Source organism: Falco cherrug (assembly GCF_023634085.1).
Source record: "Falco cherrug isolate bFalChe1 chromosome W unlocalized genomic scaffold, bFalChe1.pri SUPER_W_unloc_1, whole genome shotgun sequence".
NCBI lineage: Eukaryota > Metazoa > Chordata > Aves > Falconiformes > Falconidae > Falco > Falco cherrug.
The window spans coordinates 6,153,190-6,180,609 of record NW_026599288.1 but is presented as its reverse complement, the minus strand read 5'-3'; the positions used below and the strand labels follow the sequence as shown (position 1 = coordinate 6,180,609).

Here is a 27,420-nt window from a genome sequence, read left to right as displayed (position 1 = left end):
GGATTATTGCGTAAACACATTTCACATTGCTGAGTCACCTGTTTTATTACAGTATACAAGTTTCACCCTTTCAATTTCTGATTTAGACTTTTATATAAAGTATCAGCTCCCCAATGCGTCTTATTAATAATAGGGCTGTGGTCCATATTAAATTGGATGGTACCACTATACAACCATCCCTTAAATAAGTCCACTTACTTAATTTTATTTTATAATTCATGTCCTGAATTACCTTTAAGTTTTCTTTAGAATAGTTTGGCTCTCGATCTGTACTTACAGTTTGGATTTTATCATCTGGTATTAAGGATAATTCCTCTTTTCCTACCTCCTCTGTTACTCGTCTGGCCTCATGGTCGGCCAGGCGGTTTCCAATTTCCAAATCAGTGCCTCAGAGTGGGCCATGCCTCACATCAAGGTCTGGCATGGCATTTGTTCCCACCGCTCAACGCCTGCTGGGTTGCAGCCAACAGCGGAGCTCAAGATTCTTCTTGGTGGCAAACACAGAGGCCAACCCAGTCTTGCCCTTGACTATGGTAGGAGGCACCTGACCAACCTTATTCCTTGTACTTCATTGTCAATGCAGTTTCATCTGCACATCCCATAACAAGTCACTGTCATGGCAAAACACACAGATTTACATTAGTAGAACTACTACAGAGTGTATTTTATTTCAGTTTTTCTGCCAATATCCCCACAGCCTTGCTGACCAAGGGATATTGTTTTTATCTGAACTAAGCAAGCCTCCCCCTTATCATTTTACTGTAACAGGTAAAGCATTTTTCACCTTTCCTGGAATTTATTTTCAGATACACCTGGTTAAAAATTTCTTTTACTTCAGGGAGGTCCTCTTTTCTGTTGAATTAAAGATAAGCTCAATATTTCAATTACTTGATCATATTTAACTTTTAATTTCATTTCCCCTTCTTTAAACGTCTAGATGTTCTAATAAATCTCATCCCAACAAAGATTTTAGTGAATTTGGCATTCTTATTTGTTTTTTTTTTTTTTAGTTTGTACTTTAAAGGTTTCAGGATGTTTTCCTGGTGGCCAGCAGCTCCCACAACTGTAACAATTTTTTTTATTTTAATTTTTTTTTTTTTTTTTTTTTACTGAAGTTTAACAAGTAAGTTGGTTTTGTATTCACTAAAATTCCACCTCATACCCATTCCCTGCCCTAAAGGGGCCGTTACCGGTCCTGTTGTACTGCAAATGCTGCAGCAATTGGGGTGACATTGTCAGGTCCTTCTGCTCAATTGTCAGCAACAGCAACCCCCTCCTCCTCACCAGCAGAAGGGTTCGGGGCAGGAGATGCTCTTCCTGCTCTGCAGGTTACACAAGCCTGCCTCTGCAGCAGCACTTCTGTTTTAACTCTTTCTTACCCTGAATGCAAATCTGCTACTTGTTGCTTTAAGTCTGTTGTTATTACGTATCATGCCGTTGCAGGCAAACAGAAAACATCCTGCCATGCATCCCAGCATGATTCAGTCGCACCTTCGAGGGGGTACAGGGGTTTGTACAAACTCACCCCAATACTTCAACACTTTCACAGGGTCTTTGATTCTTCACACACACACGCATGCCTCAGGTTTTACATACATCAGTACAAGTTTTTATATCTTACAACGTGTTTCATTCTGGTTGCTCACACGCCTCAGGTTTTACATACATTAGTACAAGTTTTTATATCTTACAACGTGTTTCATTCTGGTTGCTCCACAGAAGGAACCGCAACCTGAGCTTTTTAACACAAAAATTTCAACAAGAACATCCTTTTCTAGAGCCACAATCAAAGATCAGGTGATGTTAATCCCGCACTCTTTCTAGTGCTAGTACCATAGGATCCCGAGGGGGTACTAATCCACAGTCCTTTTGCCACTCAGGTTTGTCCTGGAGGACAAAGAACATGTCTGCATATAATACTTCATCCCATTTTCCCTCTGTCCTCAGAAACAACATTAATTGCAGGAGAGTGTTATAATCTAACGTTCCTCCCTCCTGAGGCCATTTCGCATCGCTCTCCAATTTATACAAAGGCCACCACTGATTACAATATTTAACCAATTTCCTTCTATTTTCGGTACCACCATGTCCTACGATATCACTCCAATGTTTTAATATACAACCCAAAGGCGATTTTTCACAGGGCTTATTCCTTCCATTTCCCATTTTGCAATTTTAATTACTTTGTTTTTCTCCGGCCGCCTTAGCCACCCAAGGTTGGAAACGCGGATAGAGCTTCTTACTCGTTTTGCACTCAAACGCCTGTCTCAAGCACTCTTGCACTCACACTCAGTCAAAATAATTAAGCTATACACGGAAAATCAAAATGCGCATCTCAATCACACCATTCACACTCTCCGGGCAGCCCGCAGTCACACAAGCAGTATGTTATACGGTACCGTGCACTTATGTACAAACTCTTAGGAGCACTAACAGTTCACAAAGTATGCATTTCAATGAACAATTGCCAAAAAACAAACAACAAACAAAAACCAATTTTTCCTGGTCTTAAGCAGAGTGTTAAGTTTTCCGCTATTTGCCACAAATTACCAGAATGTTAATATTTTTTCAACATACATTTCATAACTCCGAGTTTTGAACATATAACAAGACAACACATAGAACAAACAAGACACAGAGCGCTATTTCAGTTGTTACATTCCAGGAATTCCCCAATTCTTAAGACAACCTAAAGGAAGTTTTTAGCTTCCTCTTTTTCCTACGCAAAAGTTTCCCTTTTACTTTTGCTGTGAGGTCCCTCTTGTTCCTGTGAGATCCCGCCTTATTCCATCCCGCCCCCCGCTTTCCGTCACGAGGCCTCCGGGCTTTTAGGAATGGCAGTAACCTCGGGTTTGCTCGATCTGCCCTCAAGATCGCTAGCGGCCACCCCTTGGTCAGCAAACCCCCTCCCAAGGTACCTTTCCTCCTGGGGACTACGCTGCGCGCCGGACGTCTCCGTGCGTCTCACCAGCCGCCCCGTTACTAAACATACCGTTTTATCCGCGGATCCAGGGGTTTCTCTTCTGCTCCCGGGTGAACAGCTGAGAAGAGGAGGCTCCTCCGAGGAAATCTCCCGGGGCGCGCCTAGGAGCGTCCGCTCCGCAGCTGGTCCCTCAGCCGAGCAGAAATCCTCCTGCCTGGCTCGCCAAACTGACGTGCGGAATTAGACTCTATAACTCGAAAGTTATAAAGTAGGTATGTTTATTGCGCGCAGATGCACGGGGGATCGCTCCTCCACAAGCGTGCATGCCCGAAGTGACGAACCATCTCACATTTATACAATAAAACAAATGAATATTCAATTAACGCCTATACATATTCGTTACCTAAACCCCGCTTCGTATGTTAATTAGCTTATCAGTCCGTTTCCTGGAATGTGGTGGTCTTGCAGGTTTGTAGGTGATTCATGTTCTTGTGACCACCCGATCTTCTTCAGGTGATTGTGACCACCCAATCTTTTCCAGCAAGGAGACTTAGCACTCCCTCCCTCTAGATAGCATTTGAATGTCTCTCATCTTTTCTTATTCTCTTTTAAATAGTCCCTTTGTTAGAGGAAGAAGGGCAGGCGTCTCCCCTTTGTTAGAGGAATAGGGGCAGTCGTCTCCTCAAAACTGTGGTTGTCACCGCACCCATGACTAGTCACCATACCCACATTCCTTAAGCAGACACATACAATCACAATCCATGTCCATTATCCCCATTTCACATTATTTCTCCATATCACAGGTCATATTTATAACTTAAACCAACCGCTCACAAGACTTTACACACAGGTGATTGGATAAAAGTCTCTGCCCACGCGGGCGTCCGTGTCGCTGATCGGTGAGCATGCTGCAGGCGCCTGATCAGTGTGCCGATGAGAGTGTGCTGATTTCGCGGTTCCCAGGACTTGCTCTGCACCTGGCTTCTTGTTTGTGCAGAGCTTGTTTTCTTTCTCACACTGCTTGTTCCCAGGACAATTTAAAGTTGCTCTGCAGCTTCAACTAACAGGCCTGGGTTGTCCAACCCGGACAATGGTAACATATGTCCTCGGTCCTTTAAAAATCCCTCTACAGCTGACTTCAATTTTGTAGCCTTCTGTTAATTTTTGGGTTTTAGCTGATGTGCGGAATTAGACTCTATAACTCGAAAGTTATAAAGTAGGTATGTTTATTGCGCGCAGATGCACGGGGGATCGCTCCTCCACAAGCGTGCATGCCCGAAGTGACGAACCATCTCACATTTATACAATGAACAAATGAATATTCAATTAACGCCTATACATATTTGTTACCTAAACCCGCTTCGTATGTTGATTAGCTTATCAGTCCTTTGCCTGGAATGTGGTGGTCTTGCAGGTCTGTAGGTGATTCATGTCCTTGTGACCATCCGATCTTCTCCAGCAAGGAGACTTAGCACTCCCTCCCTCTTGATAGCATTGGAATGTCTCTCATCCTTTTCTCATTCTTTTTTAAATAGCCCCTTTGTTAGAGGAAGAAGGGCAGGCGTCTCCTCAAAACTGTAGTCGTCTCCTCAAGGCTGTGTGCCTATGTGACCAGACACCGCACCCATGACTAGTCACCATACCCACATTCCTTGAGCAGACATATACAATCACAGTCGGTGTCCATTGTCCCCATTTCACACTATTTCTCCATATCATAGCCATATAGGAATTCTAAACTGAGAGGGACAGTTAGGTAAGATTTGGATGGGATAAGAATAAAAAGAACGTTGTGCAGCTTTCTTCACCTACTACTCAACTTCCCACTAATCTTAGATTTACACTCTTTAGTTTAGACTAAGATTAGATAGTTCTGGAAACTGGTAAACATGCCTCAACTTTCTGCCAGTGGTAAAGAAGCTGAGAGACACAAACCTCCACAGAGATTTTGAAAATGTGACCAATACTTCTTTACGTTTAGCTTTGCTCACAGCTTGTGTTACTACACTGGAAATTGATTCCATTTACTGTACTGTGTGTTACCAAAGAGGATGTTTGTCTCAGTTAGTCTGGCAACTCTGATGTAGGAAAAAATTCTGCTACAACTACTTTAACATTTTGCTTATGTGGAGTTGGGAGACATTAAAGTTGTATGTATTTTTTAAAAGTGCATAAAAAGCCCCTTCCCTTTCAGAGCTTATTGTTTTCTACCACATGGTCAAAATTACTGCTTGTTTTGGGTAGTCTCATCAGCCAGTTCAATTTTTTGCAAAAAGAAAACTAACAGAACTCTCCCACCAAACCCCAACGACCACCCGGTAAGGGTAGCTCCACCCAATTTCAGAAGAAACAGACCCCAAAGGACATAAATATAATGAATTTAATTAACCAAAGCTTATGACTAAGTCTACTTAATAAGACTATTTAGTTTTATTTTAACTTGAACTGTCAGTGTATGTGTATAAGACAGACCATTTTGTAGAGGGTCATACCTACAAACTATCTTTCAGGAAAATACATTTTTGCATTAAACTGTCATGGATGGAGTGATGCACTTCACTTGTAAAAGACAAGTAGCCATATGTTTATTGGTATAAAACAGTGATTTAACAAAATTTGATAATAAATGCAACAGTGGTTTAACAAGATTTGATGGCAAGGTATATTTGATTATTTACTGCATAGAGGACAGGGTCAGACAGAGCTGTCAGGGAGACCCTCCCGTTGAGTCATGAGGTTCAGAAAGAACCCCCATGTGTTCTCAACTTCTCAGAGAGGAGTTTAGGTGCAGGTAGATCCAGACTTAGTCTCAAATTTGGTCAACAGTTTATATCTGAAGTATTATATATATACAATCAATCCTTTATACCACTTAGCTACGATTTCAAAGTTTAGCATGCTACTAATCACCCAGAATCTGTTGCGGCAAGGAATCTCTAAACCTCGAAAAGTAACCTTGAGAGGCATTCCTACTCAAGGGGAGATCCTGGCATGTAGCCTGCTGTGGTGCAGGAGAGTTTAATGGGCCCTGGGCTGTCCACTATTTACGGAGCAAGATAATTGACTCAGTCATATTTGCATACCGACTACAGAAGTTAGTTTCTTTCACACTTTGCTTGAGTCTGACTGTGACCAGCACTGTGGTTAGGTGGGTGTATTGTTCAAATTAGCCCTTGGCTATCATGTCATTATCTGTGTCCCCGGAATCCACTTTGAGTGGATGCAGCCATCACAGCAAAACCCATCCAACTACCATGACCGTGACCGATGGTTATCACCTGAGCATTTTTATGAAAATAAGGGGGGGGGGGGGGAAGCACACCATCACATAAAACTAACAGCTTTAGGGTTGAAAAGATGTAAATGTTTACTATTATTATCATATCTTAAAAAGTCAGTCATGCTGTGTCTGTCTTCACATGTGGTTGAACACACTGAATCCACTTGCTCATGAAATGTTGCTGGTAGGCCTCACCCTTTTAACTGTGATTATAGAATGATAGAATCATTTAGGTTGTAAAATAACCTTAATATTATTGAATCTAACAGTAAACCTAACATTGCCAAATCCACCACTATATTATGTCCCAAAGCACCGCAGCTACATGTCTTTTAAATACCTCCAGGGATGGTGACTTCCCCGGGCAGCCTATTCCAATGCTTAACAACCCCTTTGGTGAAGAAATTTTTTCCAAATATCCATTCTAAACCTCCCCGATGCAACTTGAGGCCGTTTACTCTTGTCCTATCACCTGCTACCTGGGAGAAGAGATTGACACCCACCTTGCTACAGCCTCCTTTCAGGTAGTTGTAGAGAGCAATAAGGTCTCCCCTGAGCCTCCTTTTCTCCACGCTAAACAATCCTGGTTCCCTCAGACACTCCTCATAAGACTTGTGCTCCAGACCCTTCAACTGGCCTCAGCCCATCGATCCATCCTGTCCAGATCCCTCTGCAGAGCCTTCCTGCCCTCAAGCAGATCAACACTCTCGCCCAACTTGGTGTCATCTGCAAACTTCCTGAGGGTGCACTCAATCCCCTCGTCCAGATCATTGATAAAGATATGAAAAAGAACTGGCCCCAATACTGAGCCCTGGGGAACACCACTTGTGACCTGCTGCCAACTGGATTTAATTCCATTCACCACCACTCTTTGGGCCCAGTCATCCAGCCAGCTTTTAACCCAGTGTAGAGTACACCTGTGCAAGCCATGAGCAGCCAGTTTCTCCAGGAGAATGCTGTGGGAGATGGTGTCAAAGGTTTTACTAAGGTCCAGGTAGACAACATCCACAGCCTTTACTTCATCTGCTAGGCGGGTCACCTTCTCATAGAAGGAGATCAGATTAGTCAAGCAGGACCTGCCTTTCCTATACCCATGCTAACTGGGCCTGATCTCCTGGTTGTCCTGTATATGCCATGTGATGGCACTCAAGATGATCTGTTTCATAACCTTCCCCAACTCAGACAGAGATGCCTGTCATTCCCCAGGTCCTCCTTCTGTCCCTTCTTGTAGATGGTGTTGTGGTTTAACCCCAGCTGGCAACCAAGCACCACGCAGCCACTAGCTCACTCCCCCTCACCCAGAGGGATGGGAAGGAGAATCAGAAAGGAATGTAAAACTCAAGGGTTGAGATAAGAACAATTTAATAGGTAAAGCAAAAGCCATGCAAGCAAAGCAAAGCAAGGAATTCATTCAGCACTTCCCATGGGCAGGCAGGTGTTCAGCCATCCCCAGGAAAGCAGGGCTCCATCAGGCGTAACGGTTACTCGGGAAGACAAACAAATGCCATAACGCCAGATGTCCCCCCCTTCCTTCTTCCCCCAGCTTATATACTCAGCATGATGTCATATGGTATGGAATACCTCTTTGGCTAGTTCATGTCACATGTCCTGTCTGTGTCCCCTCCCGATTTCCCATGCCCCTCCAGCCCTCTGGCTGGCAGGGCCCAAGAAACTGAAAAGTCCTTGACTTAGTATAAACATCACCCAGCAACAACTGAAAACATCAGTGTCCTATCAACATTGTTCTCACATCAGAGCCAAAACACAGCACTGCACCAGCTACTAAGAATAAAATTAACCCTATCCCAGCTGAAACTAGGACAGAAGGGTTTTAAATTTGCTAAGATCCAGTCAACTGGGACCTCCCTGGTTAGCCAGGACTGCTGATAAATGATTGAAAGAAGCTTGGTGAGCACTTCTGCCAGCTCCCTCAGTACCCTTGGGTGGATCCTATCCAGCCCCATAGACTTGTGTGTGTCTAAGTGGTGTAGTAGGTCACTAACCATTTCCCTTCAGATTATGGTGGTTTCATTCTGCTACCCATCTCTGTCTTCCAGCTCAGCAGGCTATGTATTTATAGAAACTTTTTTAATTTTCTTTTACTGCAGTAGCCAGATTAAGTTCTAGTTGGCCTTTGGCCCTACTAATTTTCTCCCTACATAACCTCACAAAATCCTTGTAGTCCTCCTGAGTTGCCTGCCCCTTCTTCCAAAGGTCATAAACTCACTTTTTTCCCCTGAGTTCCAGCCAAAGATCTCTGTTCAGCCAGGCTGGTCTTCTTCCCTGCTGTCTCCTCCTTTGGCACATGGGGACAGCCTGCTCCTACGCCTTTAAGATTTCCTTCTTGAAGAATGCCCAGCCTTCCTGGAGTTCTTTGCCCTTCAGGACTGCCTCCCAAGGGACTCTGTCAACCAGGCCCCTAAACAGGTCTAAGTCTGCCCTCCAGAAGTCCAAGGTGGAAGTTCTTCTGACCTCCCATCCTTACTTCTCCAAGATTTGAAACCTCTATCATTTTGTGATCACTGTGCCCAAGACAGCCTCCAACCATCTCATCACCCACAAGTCCTTCTCTGTTTGCAAATAACAGGTCCAGTGAGGCCCCTTCCCTAGCTGGCTCCCTCACCAGCTGTGTCAGGAAATTATCTTGCACACACTCCAGGAACATCTTAGACTGTTTCCTGTCTGCTATATTGTATTTCCAGCAGTCATCTGGTAAGTTGAAGTGCCCCATGAGAACAAGGGCTAGCGATTGTGAGACTTCTCCCAGCTGCTTATAGAATATTTTGTTTGTCTCTTCCTCCTGGTTGAGTGGTCTATAACAGACTCCCACCATGATATCTGCCTTGTTGGCCTTTCCCCTGATTCTTACCCATAAACTCTCAACCCTATCATCACCATCATTAACTCTGGACATTCAAAACACTCCCTAACATACAGGGGTATCCCACCACCTCTCCTTCCTAGCCTATCCCTTCTGAAGAATTTATAGCCATCCATTGCAGCACTGCAGTTGTGTGAGTCATCCCACCAGGTTTCTGTGATTGCAATTACATCAGAGTTTTCCTGCTGCACAATGACTTCCAACTCCTCCTGTTGGTGTAGATGCTCTTCAGTTGGTCTGTTGATCCCACCACCTTTTTGGGGGAGAAGCCCTAATTCCTATGTGACCGTTCCCAGGTGCTTCCATGGTTTCTAACTCATCGACAACCCTTGCATCTTTGCTGCCGCATGGATCTCCATCCCCTGCCTCCACTGAGATGGCTAAGTTGCTGCATGCATTAGTACAGGGACATTTCAAATGTGCTCCAGTGTATTCAGCACATTGTCGAGCAGACCGTGAAGGACCTCTCTAGCACACCATCCCTCAGTCCTCGATGTGCCACCCCCAGGCTTATCTCTAGCAGGCTTGGGTTTATCCCCTTCCCCCTTCAGGTCTAGTTTAAAGCTCTTTCAATTAGCCCTTGTAACTCCTGAGCAAAGATCCTTTCCCCCCTTTGAGAAAGGTGTTGACAGCAGGCCTGATGTCGTGTGGACTGACCTGTGACAAAAAACAACAAAATTCTGTTGGTGACAGTGGTTATGGAGCCAGGTATTGTTCAGCTGGCTCTTTCTGTTTCTTCCCCATCGTTCCCTGCAACTGGAATGATGGAGGAGAACCCTACTTGTGTTCCTGATCCCTCAACCAGTTGTCCAAAGGCCCTGAAGTCTGTCTTGATTGCCCTCAGACTTCTTGTTGCAACTTTGTTGCTGCCTACATGAAAAAGCAATAATGGATAATAATCTGAGGGCTTGACCAGGGTAGGAAGTTTTCTTGTAGCCTCTTTAACCCTGGCCCCAGGGCAGCAACACTTCCCTAAGTGGGTCCAGTCAGCATATTGGACCTTCTGTTCCCTGCAGAAGAGAGTCTCATGTGACAATAACCCATCTTTTTTTTCTTTATGGAAGTGGTTTTGATGAGGGGCATAGGCCAACTTAACCTTGGCAACACCTCCAACCTGGATGGACTATCATCCTCATCATTGTTTGGTTCTGCTTGCAGAACCTCATACCTATTGTACAAGGACACCTGGGAAGGTGAGGTAGTCATGGAGGAGATGCGCCTGCTGCGCCATGCAGGAACTTGTTCTCATCCCCCCCACCCCTTAAGTCACTGCATTCTGATGAGTGGAGGGAGGATAGGGAATCCTCTGTATCATGTGTCCTATCTGCCTGACAGGTCTGTACCAGAGAAGGTAGCGTGCAGTTCCAGTAGTCAGTCTCCTTCTCAGACTCGCTGATACTCCTCAACCTACTGACCTCCCTGTCATCTCCTGAACGAACTTTCTGTTAAACAGTAAACTTTATAAGTTTTTTGGGTTTTGTCCCTACCGTCTTCCCCTGTACTCCTATTCACCTCATATAGTTTAAGAAAAAGTCTAATTCTTTGCTGTGTTGTAACAAGTTATCTTTACTATTCTTAGATTGACCCTTTTATTAGTGTGAAAAATCACCTCTATCTCAACATATTTATTTTTGTTTAGAGATTTCTTTTGGAGGGTTTCTAGTGGTGGTGCCAGTCACATTCCATCTCCTCAACAGTGTGTTTCAGAAGCAGTATATCCCCCAGGAATTTCTCCCATGTTCATAAGATCTTGCAGTAGGATTCCTTCTAAACATGGGGTTTATTAATATGCTAATGAATACTAATCATAGAATGGTTTGGGTTGGAAGGGACCTTTAAAGATCATCTAGTTCCACTGCCCCTGCTGTGGGGAGGGACATCTTTCACTAGATCAGGTTGATCAGAGCCCCATCCAACCTGACCTTGAACACTTCCAGGGAGAAGGCATCCACAACTTCTCTGGGAAGCCTGTTCCAATGTTTCACCTCCCTCATCATAAAAAAAATTATGTTATATCTAATCTGGACCTACCTTCTTTTAGTATAAAACCATTATCCCTTGTCCTGTCTCTATAAGTCTTGTTTAAAAGTCTTTTTCATAAGCCACCTTTAAATATTGAAAGGCCACAATAAAGTCTCCCCAGAGCCTTCTCCAGGCTGAACAAGCTCAACTCTCTCAGCCTTTCTTCATAGGAGAGGTGTTCCAGCCCTCTGAGCTTTTTTGTGGCCCTCCTCTGGACGGGCTCCAACAGGTCCATGTCTTTCTTATGTTGGGGGCCCCAGAGCTGGACACAGGACTCCAGGTGGGGTCTCACGAGAGTGGAGTAGAGGGGGAGAATCACTTCCCTCAACCTGCTGGCCACGCTTCTTTTTATGCAGCCCAGGATATGATTGGCTTTCTGGGCTGCAAGCACACGTTGCTGGTTCATGTCCAGTTTTTCATTTACCAGTTCCCCCCAAATCCCTCTCCACAGGGCTGCTCTCAATCCATTAATCCCCCAGCCTGTACTGATACTGGGGATTGCCCTGACCCAGGTGCAGGACCTTGCACTTGTCCTTGTTGAACTTCATGGGGATCACATGAGCCCACTTCTCCAGCCTTTCAAGGTCCCTCAATGGCACCCCTTCTCTCTAGCAAATCGACTGCACCACTCAGCTTGGTGTCATCTGCAAACTTGCTGAGGGTGTATTCAATCCCACTATGTCATTAATAAAGATATTGAACAGCACCAGTCCCAATATGGATCCCTGAAAGACCACTTGTTACTGATTTCCATTTGAACATTGAGCCATTGACTGCATCTCTTTGGACCTGGGCATCCAGCCAATTCCTTATCCATCTAGCAGTCCATCCATCAAACCCATTTCTCTCCAGTTTAGAGACAAAGATGTTGTGGGGGACCATGTCTGAAGGCCTTAAAGAAGTCAAGGTAGATTATATCAGTTGCTCTTCCCTTGTCCACTGATGCAGTCACTCCATCATAGGTGGCCACCATATTAGTGAGGCATGATTTGCCCTTTGTGAAGCCATTTTGGCTCTCTCTAATCACCTCCCTGTCTTCCATGTTTTTGGGCATGTCTTCCAGGAGGATCTGTTCCATGATCTTACTGGGCACAGAGGTGAGGCTGACTGGTCAGTAGTTCATCTGATGAAATTATTCCTGAGAAAATGCTAATATATCATGTGACTATTTGCAACAGAAATCTTACCTCAGTGATACTGAAAAATTCATGGTTGGAGATGGGTGTTTGATTAAAGTGCCTGCACCATGTTCATGTTGAAAATGTTTCAAAACTTCATTTATTGAAAGTAAGTTCAGATAAGTTTTGATGGTCTGTCTTCATTAGGTGGCATAATTCTGTGAAACGAAGCTGAATGTTGAGTTACAAAGTTATGGTGAATGGGGTTATATTTAACTTCTTGAAGAGGGTTATTGGTTAAAACTACTGTTGTTTGTTTATTAAGTTTAGGAGTCTTGTCACTTCTTTGCCTGATTTCTATATGAGAAAAACATGGGAAAATACAGAGGTAATTAGTCTATTCCTATTATCACATTTTTTTCTGTTCATTTTGTAATATGGAAAACAGTACCTTTGCAACTCTCTTTCAAGGGTATTATTAGCACCTTCATAGCCTGGTAACTTCCTTGAAGGCTGGCTGCAGTTTTGGCCCTTGTCTCAGGGAATATATAATTCATTAAAAGTAAGTACTTCTTTTTCAACAGTGATTAGGAAACAAAAGGCTTTCTTCTATTTCTGATCAGTGTGCAGATCAGAAGTATGATACTTTAGCAGTTTTTTTCTAATATTAAGAGAGGGCTACTGTCAGCAGATTGTTACACATACATTACTGTCTACCTGTTGCTATAGCAACCCCACAAAAATTACCTCAGCAGCCATTCAAATTCATTTTTACAAATGTAAAGTACTTATAGCTATAACTAACTTTTAAAACTTGGTCTGTAGTATAATTTTACTCAGACCGATGTTACTGGGATTTTTTTTAAGTAATTTTATGCAATTTACATTTTTTTGTTCTTTTGTATAATGCTTAGCTGAATAAGTACTGTATAACTACAGTATGTCTCATCAAAATAAGACATTTCTTAGCAGGTGGTAAAAATAAAATCATAGTGCCATGTAGTTCTGCCCTAATTTTTTTGCAGTTGCTGCTAACTGTATAACTGACTTCCCAGTAATAATTGTGATTATCTGGTTTTGGACTCCACCTTAAGACAATGGCCAGGATATTTCCAATATTTGTATCATCAGGGTGATTTTAAATTTTGAAGTTAATAAACTAAGAAAACATCTGTTTTTGGCAATTGTTGGCAACACTTGAAAGTTCACATTTCTGGCAAGTTTCATGGTTTTTTTGCAAGAGGCAGTTGTGCCGCAAAATCTGATTGCAGAATTTGTGCATGCATGTATGTAGTGAAGCTTCTAAGTGCTTGCAATTTTATTCGGGTGGGGTTTTTTTTAGTTAAACCCTTATCCTAAAATCCCTCATACATGCCTGTTATGTGCTTAAAATTTTTGTATTTGTATATGATTTGTTTGCCCACATAAGCAATATATTTGTCAATAGTTTGATTAGAATTGCAGCAGATGAGTGCTTAAAAGCCATGGTGAATTGGGTCTTTAATAACTAATTGCACAAATAAATAAATAAAAATCTTTATTTTCTGATAGTATTCACTTTCACTCTTCATCCAGAGCAGTCTGAATTCAGAGACTCAAGATGTTTCATGTAGCCCTATCATTTCATTGTGTGTCTTATAAATTAAATGTCTTTAGAAGTCCTTTTCTGGTTGCAGATAAACCAGTGGAAGAGGTAACCATCCTGCTTTCCTGCTGGAGGTTACGGACTTCCCACACTCCAGTCTGTATCAGTCAAGCTGGCTTAAATTTGAACAATTGCCATAGTCTTTCTTTGAGTCTTTCTTTGCTATTCCAAATCAATTTCACAGCAATAGGTTATGGAGACATTGCACAAGCACAAGAGCTAGTTGCTAGAGATAGACTGTGACTTTTGGAAAAAGGTGCAGTGAGAAGCAGCTGGAGTGGGGATTTGGCCTGCACAGTTTCATTTGGAAAAGGTATTTGATGTTTTGATGTTTTTATTTAAAGTTTCTACTTGTGCCAGACTCAATACCAATGTGATTCCCATTACTGTTCTCTGTAATATGCTTGCTGTCATGATACTGGGCATCCTCAGGTGCCAGGAAGGAATATGTGGATTGAAACCAGTTCAAGCCTGTTGCTCTCCTCAAAATTCTTTTGCTAGTTGTTCAGTTCTTATACTCTATATTGGGCTGAGCCAGGTATACACTCCTCCCATGCTGGTCTGGCTAACTCAAGAGAGACATTCACACTCTCTTAATGAACTCAAGGAGAAACATTTACACCACCATTTGATCCACTCAACTTGTTCATCCAACCCTTTTGATATGAAGAAGCCTTGAATATTATTCACTGCAACAATAAAGACTTATAAACTATGTGTCCTGGTTTAACCTCAGCTGGCAACCAAGCACCACGCAGCCACTTGCTCACTCCCCCCCAACCCGGAGGGGTGGGGAGGAGAATCAGAAAGGAATGTAAAACTCGAGGGTTGAGATAAGAACAATTTAATAATTGAAACAGAATAAAAAGGTAAGAACAACAACAATAACAGCAACAACAACAAAATAATAATAATTATAACAACAACAACCGTTATAATGGAAAGGTAGGACAAAGGATAAAATCCAAAGGGAATGGGAGAAGGGAAACAAACGATGCACAGTACAACTGCTCACTATCCGCTGACTGATGCCCAGCCAGTCCTGAGCAATGATCCCCCCTACCCCAGCTAACCCCCCAAGTTTATATACCAAGCATGACGTCCCATGGTATGGAATACCTCTTTGGCTGGTTCAGGTCACCTGTCCTGGCTGTGTCCCCTCCCAGTCTCTTGTGCCCCTCCAGGACTCTGGCTGGCAAGGCCCGAGAAACTGAAAAGTCCTTGACTTAGTATAAACATCACCCAGCAACAACTAAAACCATCAGTGTGCTATCAACATTGTTCTCACATCAGAGCCAAAACACAGCACTGCACCAGCTACTAAGAAGAAAGTGAGCTCCATCCCAGCTGAAACCAGCACAGTATGATAAACCAAAGCTATAATAATCCCTTTATCAAAAGTGTATCAAAGATGTGACCTCACCTTGAGTATTGTGTACAGTTCTGAGCCCCACAATTTAAGGAGATAGGTCACGATCACTTGGAGATTCATATTTCTCTATCCTTTGTAGACATTGCAGAATAATTATCAAGAAATACGTTATAATTTCAGATAAAATTATAGTCTTATATTTCTTACACATTTTATCATATTATTTATCTTTAAATTAACCAGAACTAAATAACTGAAAAATTTTAATTGTTGGTGATTCAACATGTGAAAGACAAGCAAATTTATATGAAAATCATAGTAATCATGCTATCTTTCTGTAGAATTTACTTGAAGCTATGAAAATGCTAGGAAGGGAGAATGGTGCGCTCCTTTATATTTCCTTCCCTCTTTAATGTTGATATTGCTCTTATTTCTGTTGCAGTTCTTCCTATCCCACACCCCATTTCTTTTCCCAAGTCTTCCTTTCTGTTTTCCTCAGTGGGATTATTGTATCATTCTCTTGCATTCCTGTTTCTCCCCATCTATAGTTACCTTAATGATTTGGACCGCATAGCAGATTCAGCCTATCTGCCAACTCAGCAAGATGTGCTTAGAGTTCGAGTCCCAACAACAGGGATTATTGAATATCCATTTGACTTACAAAGCGTCATTTTCAGGTAGAAAAAATGTTTAACACCCATTCACTTTGTTTCCTTTTACATTAGTAATACCATCTATAGGATATTGGTTAAAAGTACAAATTATTCAGTGTTTTTAAAATTTGAGCTTGTTCATTTTATTTTCATGTTTTTGTCGATATATGATTAACAGCTGTTGTTAAATATGTCGAGAGGATGAGAGACAGGCTGACTTGTGTTTTTCTGAAGGCAGTTATTGGTAGAAAACCTGGAAGTAATTTTTCATTAAAATGAGTATATCAGTTTTATTATGAATAATAAATTATGAAAAGTAAAGGTACCACTTCTGTACTTGATTGTTAAAGAGAAGTGACATTTTGTAAGATTAATATTACTCCTACAAATAATTTTCCCCACAGCTCATTTTGAGTGCAAATAAAATTGCTTAAAGAATAACTATGCAATTACAATTTCAAGTTAGACACCCGAGTGTCTAGTTACATTGAGACCCATAGTGAATTGGGAGTACACTGGCAGCAAATTTTAGTTTTATTTTGACTATTAACTCTAGTAAATACAGATTGTATTCTTTTTATACTCTTAAAATTAGGCAGCCTTGACAAGTTTGGAATTTTGACTGGTAATTTCTTGGGAGAAAGGCAGACTGCCAACTTCATTCTGTGGACGTATGTTTCTGCTGAATATACAGGGCATACATTCTAGAATTGTGGCTCAGCATTATGAGAGTTTTGAGTATCAGAAATTTGAGGGCTTTGAGATCCGTAATAATTCAAATTCAGAAAGCACATCAGACTAAAAAGCAAATACAATAACCTCTTTACTTACAATGCATTCCATTAGTCTTCAGTATGAATGGTAAAATTTTTAAGAAAAACAAACAAAATTGTGTTTTCAACTAAAATCTTGAATTCAGTGTTCCATATATGATTGTATGTTTATCTGCTAAGGTATTTGTGGCGTTGATGTGATCATTGTTAATTTTGCAGAATGGTGGATGTAGGAGGACAACGATCGGAAAGAAGAAAATGGATACATTGCTTTGAAAATGTCACATCTATCATGTTCCTAGTAGCTCTTAGTGAATATGATCAAGTGCTTGTGGAGTCAGACAATGAGGTAAGCAAGCATCAGCATAACTCACAAGTTTTTAAGAAAAAATAATTTTACTAAAATTAATTTTAAGTTTTAAATATTTAAAATTTGATTAAAGCACAAGTTTGTAGACATCTTCAGTAGAAATGTGTGTATCTTTACATAATTATTTGGATATTAAATTTGTTGGACCAATAAAGTATAATGATAGATTGAATACTTCATGCTAAACAGCAAAGCTCAAAGTTGCTAGTTCTTTTAGGACATTTTCAAAGCAGACTGGTTTGTCCAGTCCTGGCTGTTTTCTAAATGTCTACCAGCAGTTGTATGCAACTTCATGTAATGAAATGAGAAGCTCTACAGGGACTGAGGCTAATCCTCAAATAATATGAAACAAACTGATCTCTTCTATGGAGGGTCAGTGGAACCTATTTTGTGTTAAAAGTAGAATAGTTGACTGTAGAGAAATGTTCCTATTGTAGCTATTTGCAGAGTTAGTGTTGTGTAGCTGAGCCATAAAAATAGACAGTGGGAATTAAAACAAAATTCATAGGCTCTTTGCTAGAACAGACCCTAAAGTAGTAAATTTCAGTCCGTTGACTTAAAGTATAGGATTTATATTGGCTTATATTTTCTACTTGTATTGCTATTTCAAAGAATAAAAGAAGAAAGGCGGTGATGTATGAACTAAGCAGGCAAAATGCAGTTTTGTATACAGTTTTACAAAGTAGGGAGGGAATTTAATATTTTGATTTTTTCCTTTCATAAAGATTATTCCTGTTATTCATCAAACTTACATGAGTTACTCACCAGCATTGTTCTATGCAAGTTTTTAACATTCATCTACAAAACTTAGATGACAAAAAGAAAACATTTTAATGTTCTTCATGACTGTGTATATATGCTGATTTCATTGTTTAAGAGAAGGGTTGACATAGCAAGGTAAAACAGATGTCCCTGGGCAATCATGATTGTATTCTCAACTTTCTCCAGTATTAATTTTTTTAAGAAAGACTGGGAGCTCTGAATGCTTTTAAATTTATACTTTTCCCATAAAAGAAAGAAATCTCATTACATTATTTATATCATCAGCCATCTCCTTAAAAAGTACAGCTGTTGCAAAGAAGAAATTTTCAGTTGCTTATATAGTGAATACATCTTGTAATTTATTTTTGTATTCTTTTAACTTGGCAGGTATTGCAATGTTTTTATTTTGTTTTGTAAAATATATATTTGATGTCGTGGTCCAAACAATAATGGAGTCTGACAACACATTATAAAACTAAGCTTTATTGAGGAAGTAAGAAAGTTAAGCAACAATTCTCCATATAACAACTCACCCAATCACTGATAGTGAATACAGGATCATAAGCAATGCCATGGCTCTGGTGGACTGCCACGGACATTTGGTGTATGGGTCATCTGGAAGAAGCAGCCAATCATGCAAATGCCTTCTGAATGTGGAGTTGTAACAATGTAGGTCAGGGGCAGGGTGTTGGCAGTCTGTCTAAGCTGCCAATATTGGTCAAGGGGCAGGGTGTCAGGAGGCAGGGTGTCACTTCCACCCCTTGATTCTCTCAAATCATCACTTGACAGGGAGTTATAGGCTAGGGTGTTATTTTGGCAGGTTGTTAGTTATATAATAAGCTAGGTGAGGTTGGTGTTCCAACACCTGTAGGGTATAAGTTACACAGTCAGAGGTCAAAAGCATCATGAGATGGGTACCATAGAATCACCTCTATCAAGTATCAGTTGCACAGGCATCTGCGAGGTGATTACTATGGCATCTTCTCAATTGCTACAAGAGAGGCTGCAAAAGAGATTACAACCAGCATCCACTTATACCTAGTGGCCCCAACCTGGGTCAAGGAGTGGCTTGACCATGACTGGGAAAATGCTTTACAACACAATCTACAACCCCATCCACTGATATGAAACAAAACATAAATAATAACAATAAACAAGATAATTACAAAAAGTACAGCCAAAATCTTTTGACAACTACCCTGAGATCTGGGAACCAAGAGGTAAGCCATAACCACAATTTGCCAGTTCCCCAATCGATATTTTTGGTTGCCACCTGATGGGCTTTAGTTGTTCTTGTGTTTTCTTAAGGTCAGTCTAAATGCATAGATTTTGATTGACATAGACACAGCAGGTAGTATTTACTAATGCGCAAATGCCACCTTGTATTGTCAGCAAGTACAAGCTAGTGGTTTTGAATGGTAGTCTGTGATACTTGAGCAAATTCTTGCTGCGGTGCTTGGATGACATCAGTTGTTAGGTTTTCTATATTTTGCAGGGTAGCAGAGAGATTGATGATTGCTTTCTCCAGCTTGGAGACCCCCAGCCAAGGAGGGAGGATCTGGGAAAACTGATGAATTCTGGATCCCTGTTCTACCAAACGGTTAATACCACATTGATGTTGCAGGGCATCAGCGTAATTAATTGGGGATTTGGGTCACATAGAGGTTTTCTTCAGCATGCATCCCAGGCACTATTAGTCTGGGTGTGCAGGTCCCCTCTTGTTCCATGGGAAGGTTTTCATGGCACACCTGCTGCACAGCCAATATAGGCCAGGGGCACCTACTGTATTGTGCTAAGGTCACAGCAGCACATGGTATCTTTCAGGCAATTGTCAGTATTGGCATGGTAGGTTTGCATGGTGTAGGATGGACCCTGCTGCATGGTTTATAGTTGATCATGAGATGTATCATAGCCCGTAAAGCTCTGGAGGGCATAGAATTCTGTTCCATTTACCAAGATGGCAGTAGGTAGTCAGTGGTTGAGAGATTAGCCTTAATAGGGTAATATCTGACAAAAGTTTTAGGTGCACAGCCCCACAATTCCACCAATACCAACATTCCTACCACGAGAACCCCTTGGTGCCCAGATGCAGGATGTTGTGTACAAATCCAACAATCAGTTCCCTTTCTGACATTCACCAGCACCTGAGATGTGAGAATTAACAAGTTAGTATCCCAACCAGCAAGGTCCTGGTGGACTGTCCCTAAGAATAGTATCCAGAGCATATTCAAAAGAGGGGTTTGCTCAGAATAACTGACAGTAGTACAAGTAAAACAACTACAATAAACAGCAATATAGCAGCAGGATTTTTCCAGATTGTTATGGTTGAGATAAAGACAGTTTAATAGGTAAAGCAAAAGCTGTGCATACAAGCAAAGCAAAATAAGGAATTCATTCACTATTTCCCATAGTTGGGCAGATGTTTAGCCATTTCCAGGGAAGCAGAGCTTCATCACCTGTTAACAGTTACTTGGGAAGACAAATGTCATGATGTCAAATGTCCCGCTCCCCTCCTCCTTCCTCCATCTTCTTGTGCACCTCAGCCTACTCAGTGGTGGGGCATCATGGGAAGCAGAATAGGCTTTGATGCTGTACAAGCACTGTTCAGCAATAACTAAAACATCCCTATGTTATTAACACTGCTTTGGTCACAAATTCAAAACATAGCACCATATGAGCTGCTATGAAGAAAATTAACTCTATCCCAGCCAAAACCAGTACACAGATCAGTCCATTAATCCAGGGTGGTCCAGTACTTGGGCTGAGTCAGTGGCTCTGGGCTCATCATGGACTTTATAACTTCCTGAAATACAAAATCACTTCTAGGACCTCCCAAAGGGTCAGTCTGTGGATCCAACAATGAGATTTGGGCCCTGGTGTCCACAACAAAGGTGACTGAGAGCCAGTTATTCATGACAACTTCTAATTGATTTGAAGAATCAGTCACCAATATTAGAGTGAGCGGAGGTTATCTTTATTCGGCAGCGCTGGGTGCATGGGGGATCGCTCCACCAAAGTCATGCACACCGAGGGGATTTTTCAGTCCCCTCTTTATACAAGCAACTCATACCTATTCATTAACTTTCTGGGAAATCATTTACATATTCATTACAATTCCAGGAACTCATTTACATATCTCGCTAAACTAGTGACCATGATTTAAGTCCTTGTCTTTGCCACGTTGTATAAACAACAGGAACTTAGGACCAGATGGCTTTTTAAAGATGACAAATCCAAGGACTTAGCAATTAGTGCATCCGTCGTGTTAGCAATAAGGGTCCTTGGACGTTTCCCAACTTTTGGATAAACATAAGTACGTCATCCTATAGATAAGTGGTACATCATTCATCATTCATTCCCCCCTTTTCTAGTAACTTTTGAAAATTTTTTTGCAACTACAAAAAATCATTATGCCTTATGATCATTCTTCGACAGCACCAAATAAAACATTGAAGTAATACACATATTAGTATTCCTAAAACTATTACAATAAATATTATAACAAAAGCATGCTTTATCCATTCCAAATTAGGTAACCACAAAGTCCATTTGTCCCATATAGCTTAAAAACTCCACGATAAATTGTCTTTAGTAATTTCATGCAAGATTTGAACCTTGTTCCATATCTTATGGATGTCTGTTTCAATTTGATTACTTTGATCTACGTATACACAAAAACTCCGATTTATTATTATGCATACCCCCCCTTCTTTTAGGGTAATTAAGTCAAGGGCCATTCTATTTTGGATTACCACCTTACTTAAAGATTTCACTTCCTGGTTCAACCTGCTTATCGTGTCTGTTGTTAAATTAAACATTTGTTCTATTTCTGCAGACGTTTACCACTGTCTTCTCTAATTCAGTAACTCCTAAACACAGAATAAACCACCTAACAAAACTGTGGAATGCAGTATGTCTTATAGCAATGGGGTTTTCATTCCTCTTAACACGTCTTCAGACATTACGATAGATCCCTGGAGATGGAGACGTCTGGTTATAAATTTGATCTTGAGTGGTTAAATATCCTATGGTGCACATACCTGACCATCCTGGGGGAAGTTGTTTTCTGTTAAATCCATCCCCACATAACCACCAATACCCTTGAGGAAGTTTACAAGGCCCATGTGTTGCAGTTAAATTTGCCCCCAAAATCTCCCTGCTTTATACCAACCATATGTCCAATTAGCATCTTGTCCTGATGGGTTATAACCTTGTAATTGGGTACTATTACAAAAATCTATTACTGTTATATTTCTAATTTGATCTACATTCCAATTTCCCACGTAGATGGTAGTTTTATTTATCCAGTAATTATTCCATCCATCAGATTGGGAACAAGTATTTTGCCCTGGGTTTCCAGGAAATGCTCCCCCTGTCTTGTTTCGAGCTTTCCAATGACAGTTATTATCACTTTTCATAAATACTGTGGCGGTTAGGTTTAATATTTGTAAATCAACTCTAGGACCCAACTCATATGTTTTATCATCAAATAGGCAATATCCCCCACGATTGTCTGGCTTTTTCCAAAAGTCTGGCCAGGTAGGCCATTTGTCATCGAGATAATTCCAGTTTTGAGAGGCCACCCCATACAGGGATGTTACCAGGCCTCCTTTAGGAAGAGAGGTACATCTCCAGCATTCCTTGGCTTTCGTAGCATTAGCAACCATTTGCAATATTTAAGACAGGTATTGTTTACCCATGCTTCAGTTTCTAAAATACTGACAACTGTTACAATCAAGATCAGAATAACTTTATACAAATATCCCCGATCCTTTTGACAGTCCATTGTAGTAAAGGTGTGGCTAACAATAATCAGTAGGGTCCATTCCACTTCTGTAGAGGATCCCCTTATTATAATTACGATCTAAAGAACCGTAGTTTCATGGGTCCTGCCGGGGTGACGGCCCATGATTTCTTAGGAGCCTTCTTTATGGCAAGTAGTGAATCCAGGCTGGTTGTTCTATTATCTTGACGGCAGTGAAGGTTGTCAGCAGCACCTGATAGGGTCCTTCCCACTTTTCTTCCAAAGGTTTCCCTGAAAAAGTCTTTATATACACATAGTCACCAGGTTTAAAGGAGTGGATTGGTTGATCTAACCCTCTGGGCCTCGTTCCCAATACTTGTTTATTTATAATTTTTAATTGTCCCTGGAGGGCTTTCACATATTCACACAAATATCCCTCTCCTAACTGCCTTAAATCTTCTCCAGCAAATTGTAACTGGTACGGTCTCCCGTATAATATTTCAAAAGGGCTCATATTTTCCTTTGTTCTCGGTTTAGTTCGTATTCTTAATAATGCCAAGGGAAGAGATTGTGGCCAAGTTAGATTTGTCTCTTGTCCTATTTTCGCTATCTGTTGTTTAATTAAATGGTTCATTTTTTCAACTTGCCCACTTGCTTGAGGCCTATAAGGAGTGTGTAATTGTCAATCTATTCCTAATACTGTACTCACTTGCTGTATTATTATAGCACAAAAGTGTGAGCCTCTTATTGGAAGAGATTGTTGCCGGAAGCCCAAAACTGGGGATAATCTCATTTAACAATCCCTTCGTTACCTCTCTTGCTTTATTTGTTTGACAAGGAAAGGCTTCTGGCCAATCTGAAAACGTATCAGCCATAACTAATAAATATTGGTACCCCCCTTTTCTTGGGAGTTAGGAAAAATCAACTTGCCACTGTTGTCCTGGCTAATTTCCTCTGCTAATGTTCCCTAGTTTTATTTTATTTGCTGTATTGGGATTATTGTGTAAACACATTTCACATTGCTGAGTCACCTGTTTTATTACAGTATATAAGTTTCACCCTATCAATTTCTGATTTAGACTTTTATATAAAGTATCAGCTCCCCAATGAGTCTTATTATGTTCTATTAGGGCTGTGGTCCATATTAAATTGGATGGTACCGCTATACGGCCATCCGCCAAATAAGCCCACTCATTTAATTTTACCATTCATGTCCTGAATTAGCTTTAGGTCTTCTTTAGAATAGTTTGGCTCCTGATCTGTACTTACAGTTTGGATTTTACCATCTGGTATTAAGGATAATTCCTTCTTTCCCACCTCCTCTGCTACTCATCTGGCCTCATGGTCGGCCAGGTGGTTTCCAATTTCCAAATCAGTGCCTCAATGGGCCATCTTATGTTCTTCCTTCCTGGATGACCCTCTTATAACAGCGGGGGCCGTTCCTCACATCAAGGCCTGGCATGGCACATGTTCCCACCGCTCAACGCCTACTGGGTTGCAGCCAACAGCAGAGCTCAAGATTCTTCTTGGTGGCAAACACAGAGGCCAACCCAGTCTTGCCCTTGACTATGGTAGGAGGCACCTGACCAACCTTATTCCTTGTACTTCGTTGTCAATGCAGTTTCATCTGCACATCCCATAACAAGTCACTGTCATGGCAAAACACACAGATTTACATTAGTAGAACTACTACAGAGTGTATTTTATTTCAGTTTTTCTGCCAATATCCCCACAGCCTTGCTGACCAAGGGATATTGTTTTACCTGAGCTCACAGGCCTCCTGCTTATCATTTTTACTGTAACAGGTAACGCATTTTTCACCTTTCCTGGAATTTATTTCCAGATATACCTGGTTAAAGATTTCTTTTACTTCAGGGAGATCCTCTTTTCCACTTTTCTATTGAATTAAAGATAAACTCAAGATTTCAATTAATTGATTATTTTTAACTTTTATTTTCATTTCCCCTTCTTTAAACGTCTAGATATTCTAATAAATCTCATCCCAACAAAGATTTTGGTGAATTTGGCATTCTTATTTGTTCTCTTAGTTAGTACTTTAAAGGTTTCAGGATGTTTTCCTGGTGGCCAGCAGCTCCCACAACTGTAACAAATTCTTTTCACTGAAGTTTAACACCAAATAAGTTGGTTTTGTATTCACTAAAATTTCCACCTCATTTTTCCTAGTCCCTAGTTCACCAGAACCCCTTGCTGGTTCTTTAGTTTAGGGCAATCTCGCTTTCAGTGTCCACTTTCCCTACAATATGCACAGTGATCCGGTCCCATAGGAGAGGGATTCACTTTTCACTTCTGCCTGACATTCCTCCCGCCTCTGCCAGTTTAGCACGTCCCAGCTCTTTTCTATCAACGTTCCCTGTTCCTTCTATCAACTTTTCTACATCACGATTACCAACTCGAACCTTTATCTAGTGCAGGGGTCCTCAAACTACGGCCCGCGGGCTGGATACGATCCCCCAGGGTCCTCAATCTGGCCCCCGGTATTTACAGAACCCCCCCGCCGGGGGTTGGGGGGGGAAACCAAGCAGCCGCAGATGACTGCCTGCCACTGCATCCGCGCCGGCCCCCTGGTTAAAAAGTTGAGGACCCCTGAGTCCTATTAGATCATCCTGATAAGTCTTTCACAACCAACTTTCAAACCTCTACATTTCCCCATCAGAGATTCACCTTTACTCTCCTCAGACCCGCTGCCTGCCCTAAAGGGGCCGTTACGGTCCTGTTGTGCTGCAAATGCTGCAGCAATCGGGGGTGACATTGTCAGGTCCTTCTGCTCAATTGTCAGCAACAGCAACCCCCTCCTCCTCACCAGCAGAAGGGTTCGGGGCAGGAGATGCTCTTCCTGCTCTGCAGGTTACACAAACCTGCCTCTGCAGCAGCACTTCTGTTTTAACTCTTTCTTACCCTGAATGCAAATCTGCTACTTGTTGCTTTAAGTCTGTTATTACATATCAGGCCTTCGCAGGCAAACAGAAAACATCCTGCCATGCATCCCAGCATGATTCAGTCGCACCTTCGAGGGGGTACGGGGGTTTGTACAAACTCACCCCAATACTTTAACACTTTCACAGGGTCTTTGATTCTCCACACACACACACACCCCCCCCGCCTCAGGTTTTACATACATTAGTGCAAGTTTTTATATCTTACAACGTGTTTCATTCTGGTTGTTCCACAGAAGGAACCATAACCTGAGCTCCTTTTTTTGCTCCTTTTTTTTTTTTTTTTACATAAAAATTTCAACAAGAACATCTTTCTAGTTTAGGTCTCAGATTTTTCCTATCCTTTTCTAGACCCATAATCAAAGGATCAGGTGGTGTTAATCCCACACTACTCCTGACACACAAACATATCTGCACATATTACTTCATCCCATTTTTCCTCCCACCTTAAAAATAACATTAATTGTAGCAAAACGTTATAATTCAGTGTCCCATTTAAGGGCCATTCTTCTCCATCCCCCAATTTATACAGGGGCCACCACTGGTTACAACACTTAATCAAAGTTCTCTTATTCACACTTCCTCCAGGTTGCCCTCCTATTTCCTTCCAGTGACTTAGAACACATCCCAGTGGACTCTTTCTTACTATTCCACCACTCTGTTTTCCCCCCATAATATCTTAATTGCTTTCCCAACCACAGACCACTCTAATTTCACTTACAGCTCTCTCTCTTATCCCAGGATGTCCAAGCCTTACAGTTAGGGCATTCAATTTCTTGCCCCCACCGTATATATAATAATTCTTTACACCACAAGCACCTTAAGATGTACAGAGGTTTACACTAACCCCTCGGATGTTCAATACAATACTCGCATACCCACATTCATATCACACCCAATACAGAAATGTTCTTACATTTAAAACATAAAATAAGCACAACAATTATTATTAATCCTATAATTATCAATCCTATATACAAGGATTGACTCCAAATCATCAACGTTTTAGTCTTCAAACTAAAACATGAATTTCCGATATTACTTTAATATCAAAACAAATACCAAAACAGAATCGAATATCAATCTTATGTATATGGATTGACTCCGAATTATCCAACGTTTTAGTCTTCAGACTAAAACACAAATTACCAGATCAGAATCAGATGTATACCTGCGGTGCTAGATACCTGGCATATGTCACCCTGCATAAGCACACAGAAATCTTATGATTTACGGACAGCTTTACAGACGGACCGGTCCCAGAACTGGAAATATCCAGAACAAAACAGTACTGTTCTAAATATAATAGTAATATAATATTTACAATTAATATAATATTTGAATAAAGATAGTACCTTTGCTCCACAAGATGGAGTCCTTGTCTGCTCCCATGGTGATCCAGATGAGACGAGGAGCCCCTCCGGGAAAATCCCGGGGGTACCCTAGGGAGTCCCCGCTCTCAATGGGTCCCGCAGCCGAGCAGAGGAGCTCCCATCTGGGGTGCCAAATTGATTTGAAGAATCAGCCACCAATATAGAAGCAAGCGGAGGTTATCTTTATTCCGCAGCGCTGGGTGCATGGGGGATCGCTCCACCAAAGTCATGCACACCGAGGGGATTTTTCAGTCCCCTCTTTATACAAGCAACTCATACATATTCATTAACTTTCTGGGAAATCATTTACATATTCATTACAATTCCAGGAACTCATTTACATATCTCGCTAAACTAGTGACCATGATTTAAGTCCTTGTCTTTGCCACGTTGTATAAACAACAGGAACTTAGGACCAGATGGCTTTTTAAAGATGACAAATCCAAGGACTTAGCAATTAGTGCATCCGTCGTGTTAGCAATAAGGGTCCTTGGACGTTTCCCAACTTTTGGATAAACATAAGTACATCATCCTATAGATAAGTGGTACA

General features: G+C 41.3%; 1 protein-coding gene and 1 long non-coding RNA gene across 2 annotated transcripts in view; one reads left to right on the top strand and one right to left on the bottom strand.

Moving 5' to 3' along the window:
• Positions 1-27,420, top strand: part of LOC129734901 (guanine nucleotide-binding protein G(q) subunit alpha-like) — a 135,015-nt gene that overhangs the window by 89,892 nt on the left and 17,703 nt on the right. Inside the window, exons 4-5 of the mRNA XM_055700271.1 lie at positions 15,790-15,918; positions 16,887-17,016. Of these exons, the coding sequence (XP_055556246.1) occupies positions 15,790-15,918; positions 16,887-17,016 (259 nt within the window). The remainder of the gene's footprint in view (positions 1-15,789; positions 15,919-16,886; positions 17,017-27,420) is intronic.
• Positions 3,746-27,420, bottom strand: LOC129734902 (uncharacterized). Its single transcript, XR_008730433.1, has 4 exons — positions 26,853-27,420; positions 14,989-15,079; positions 12,294-12,442; positions 3,746-9,741 (listed from the first exon to the last, which is right to left on the bottom strand). It is a non-coding gene; the product is annotated as an uncharacterized LOC129734902 (long non-coding RNA).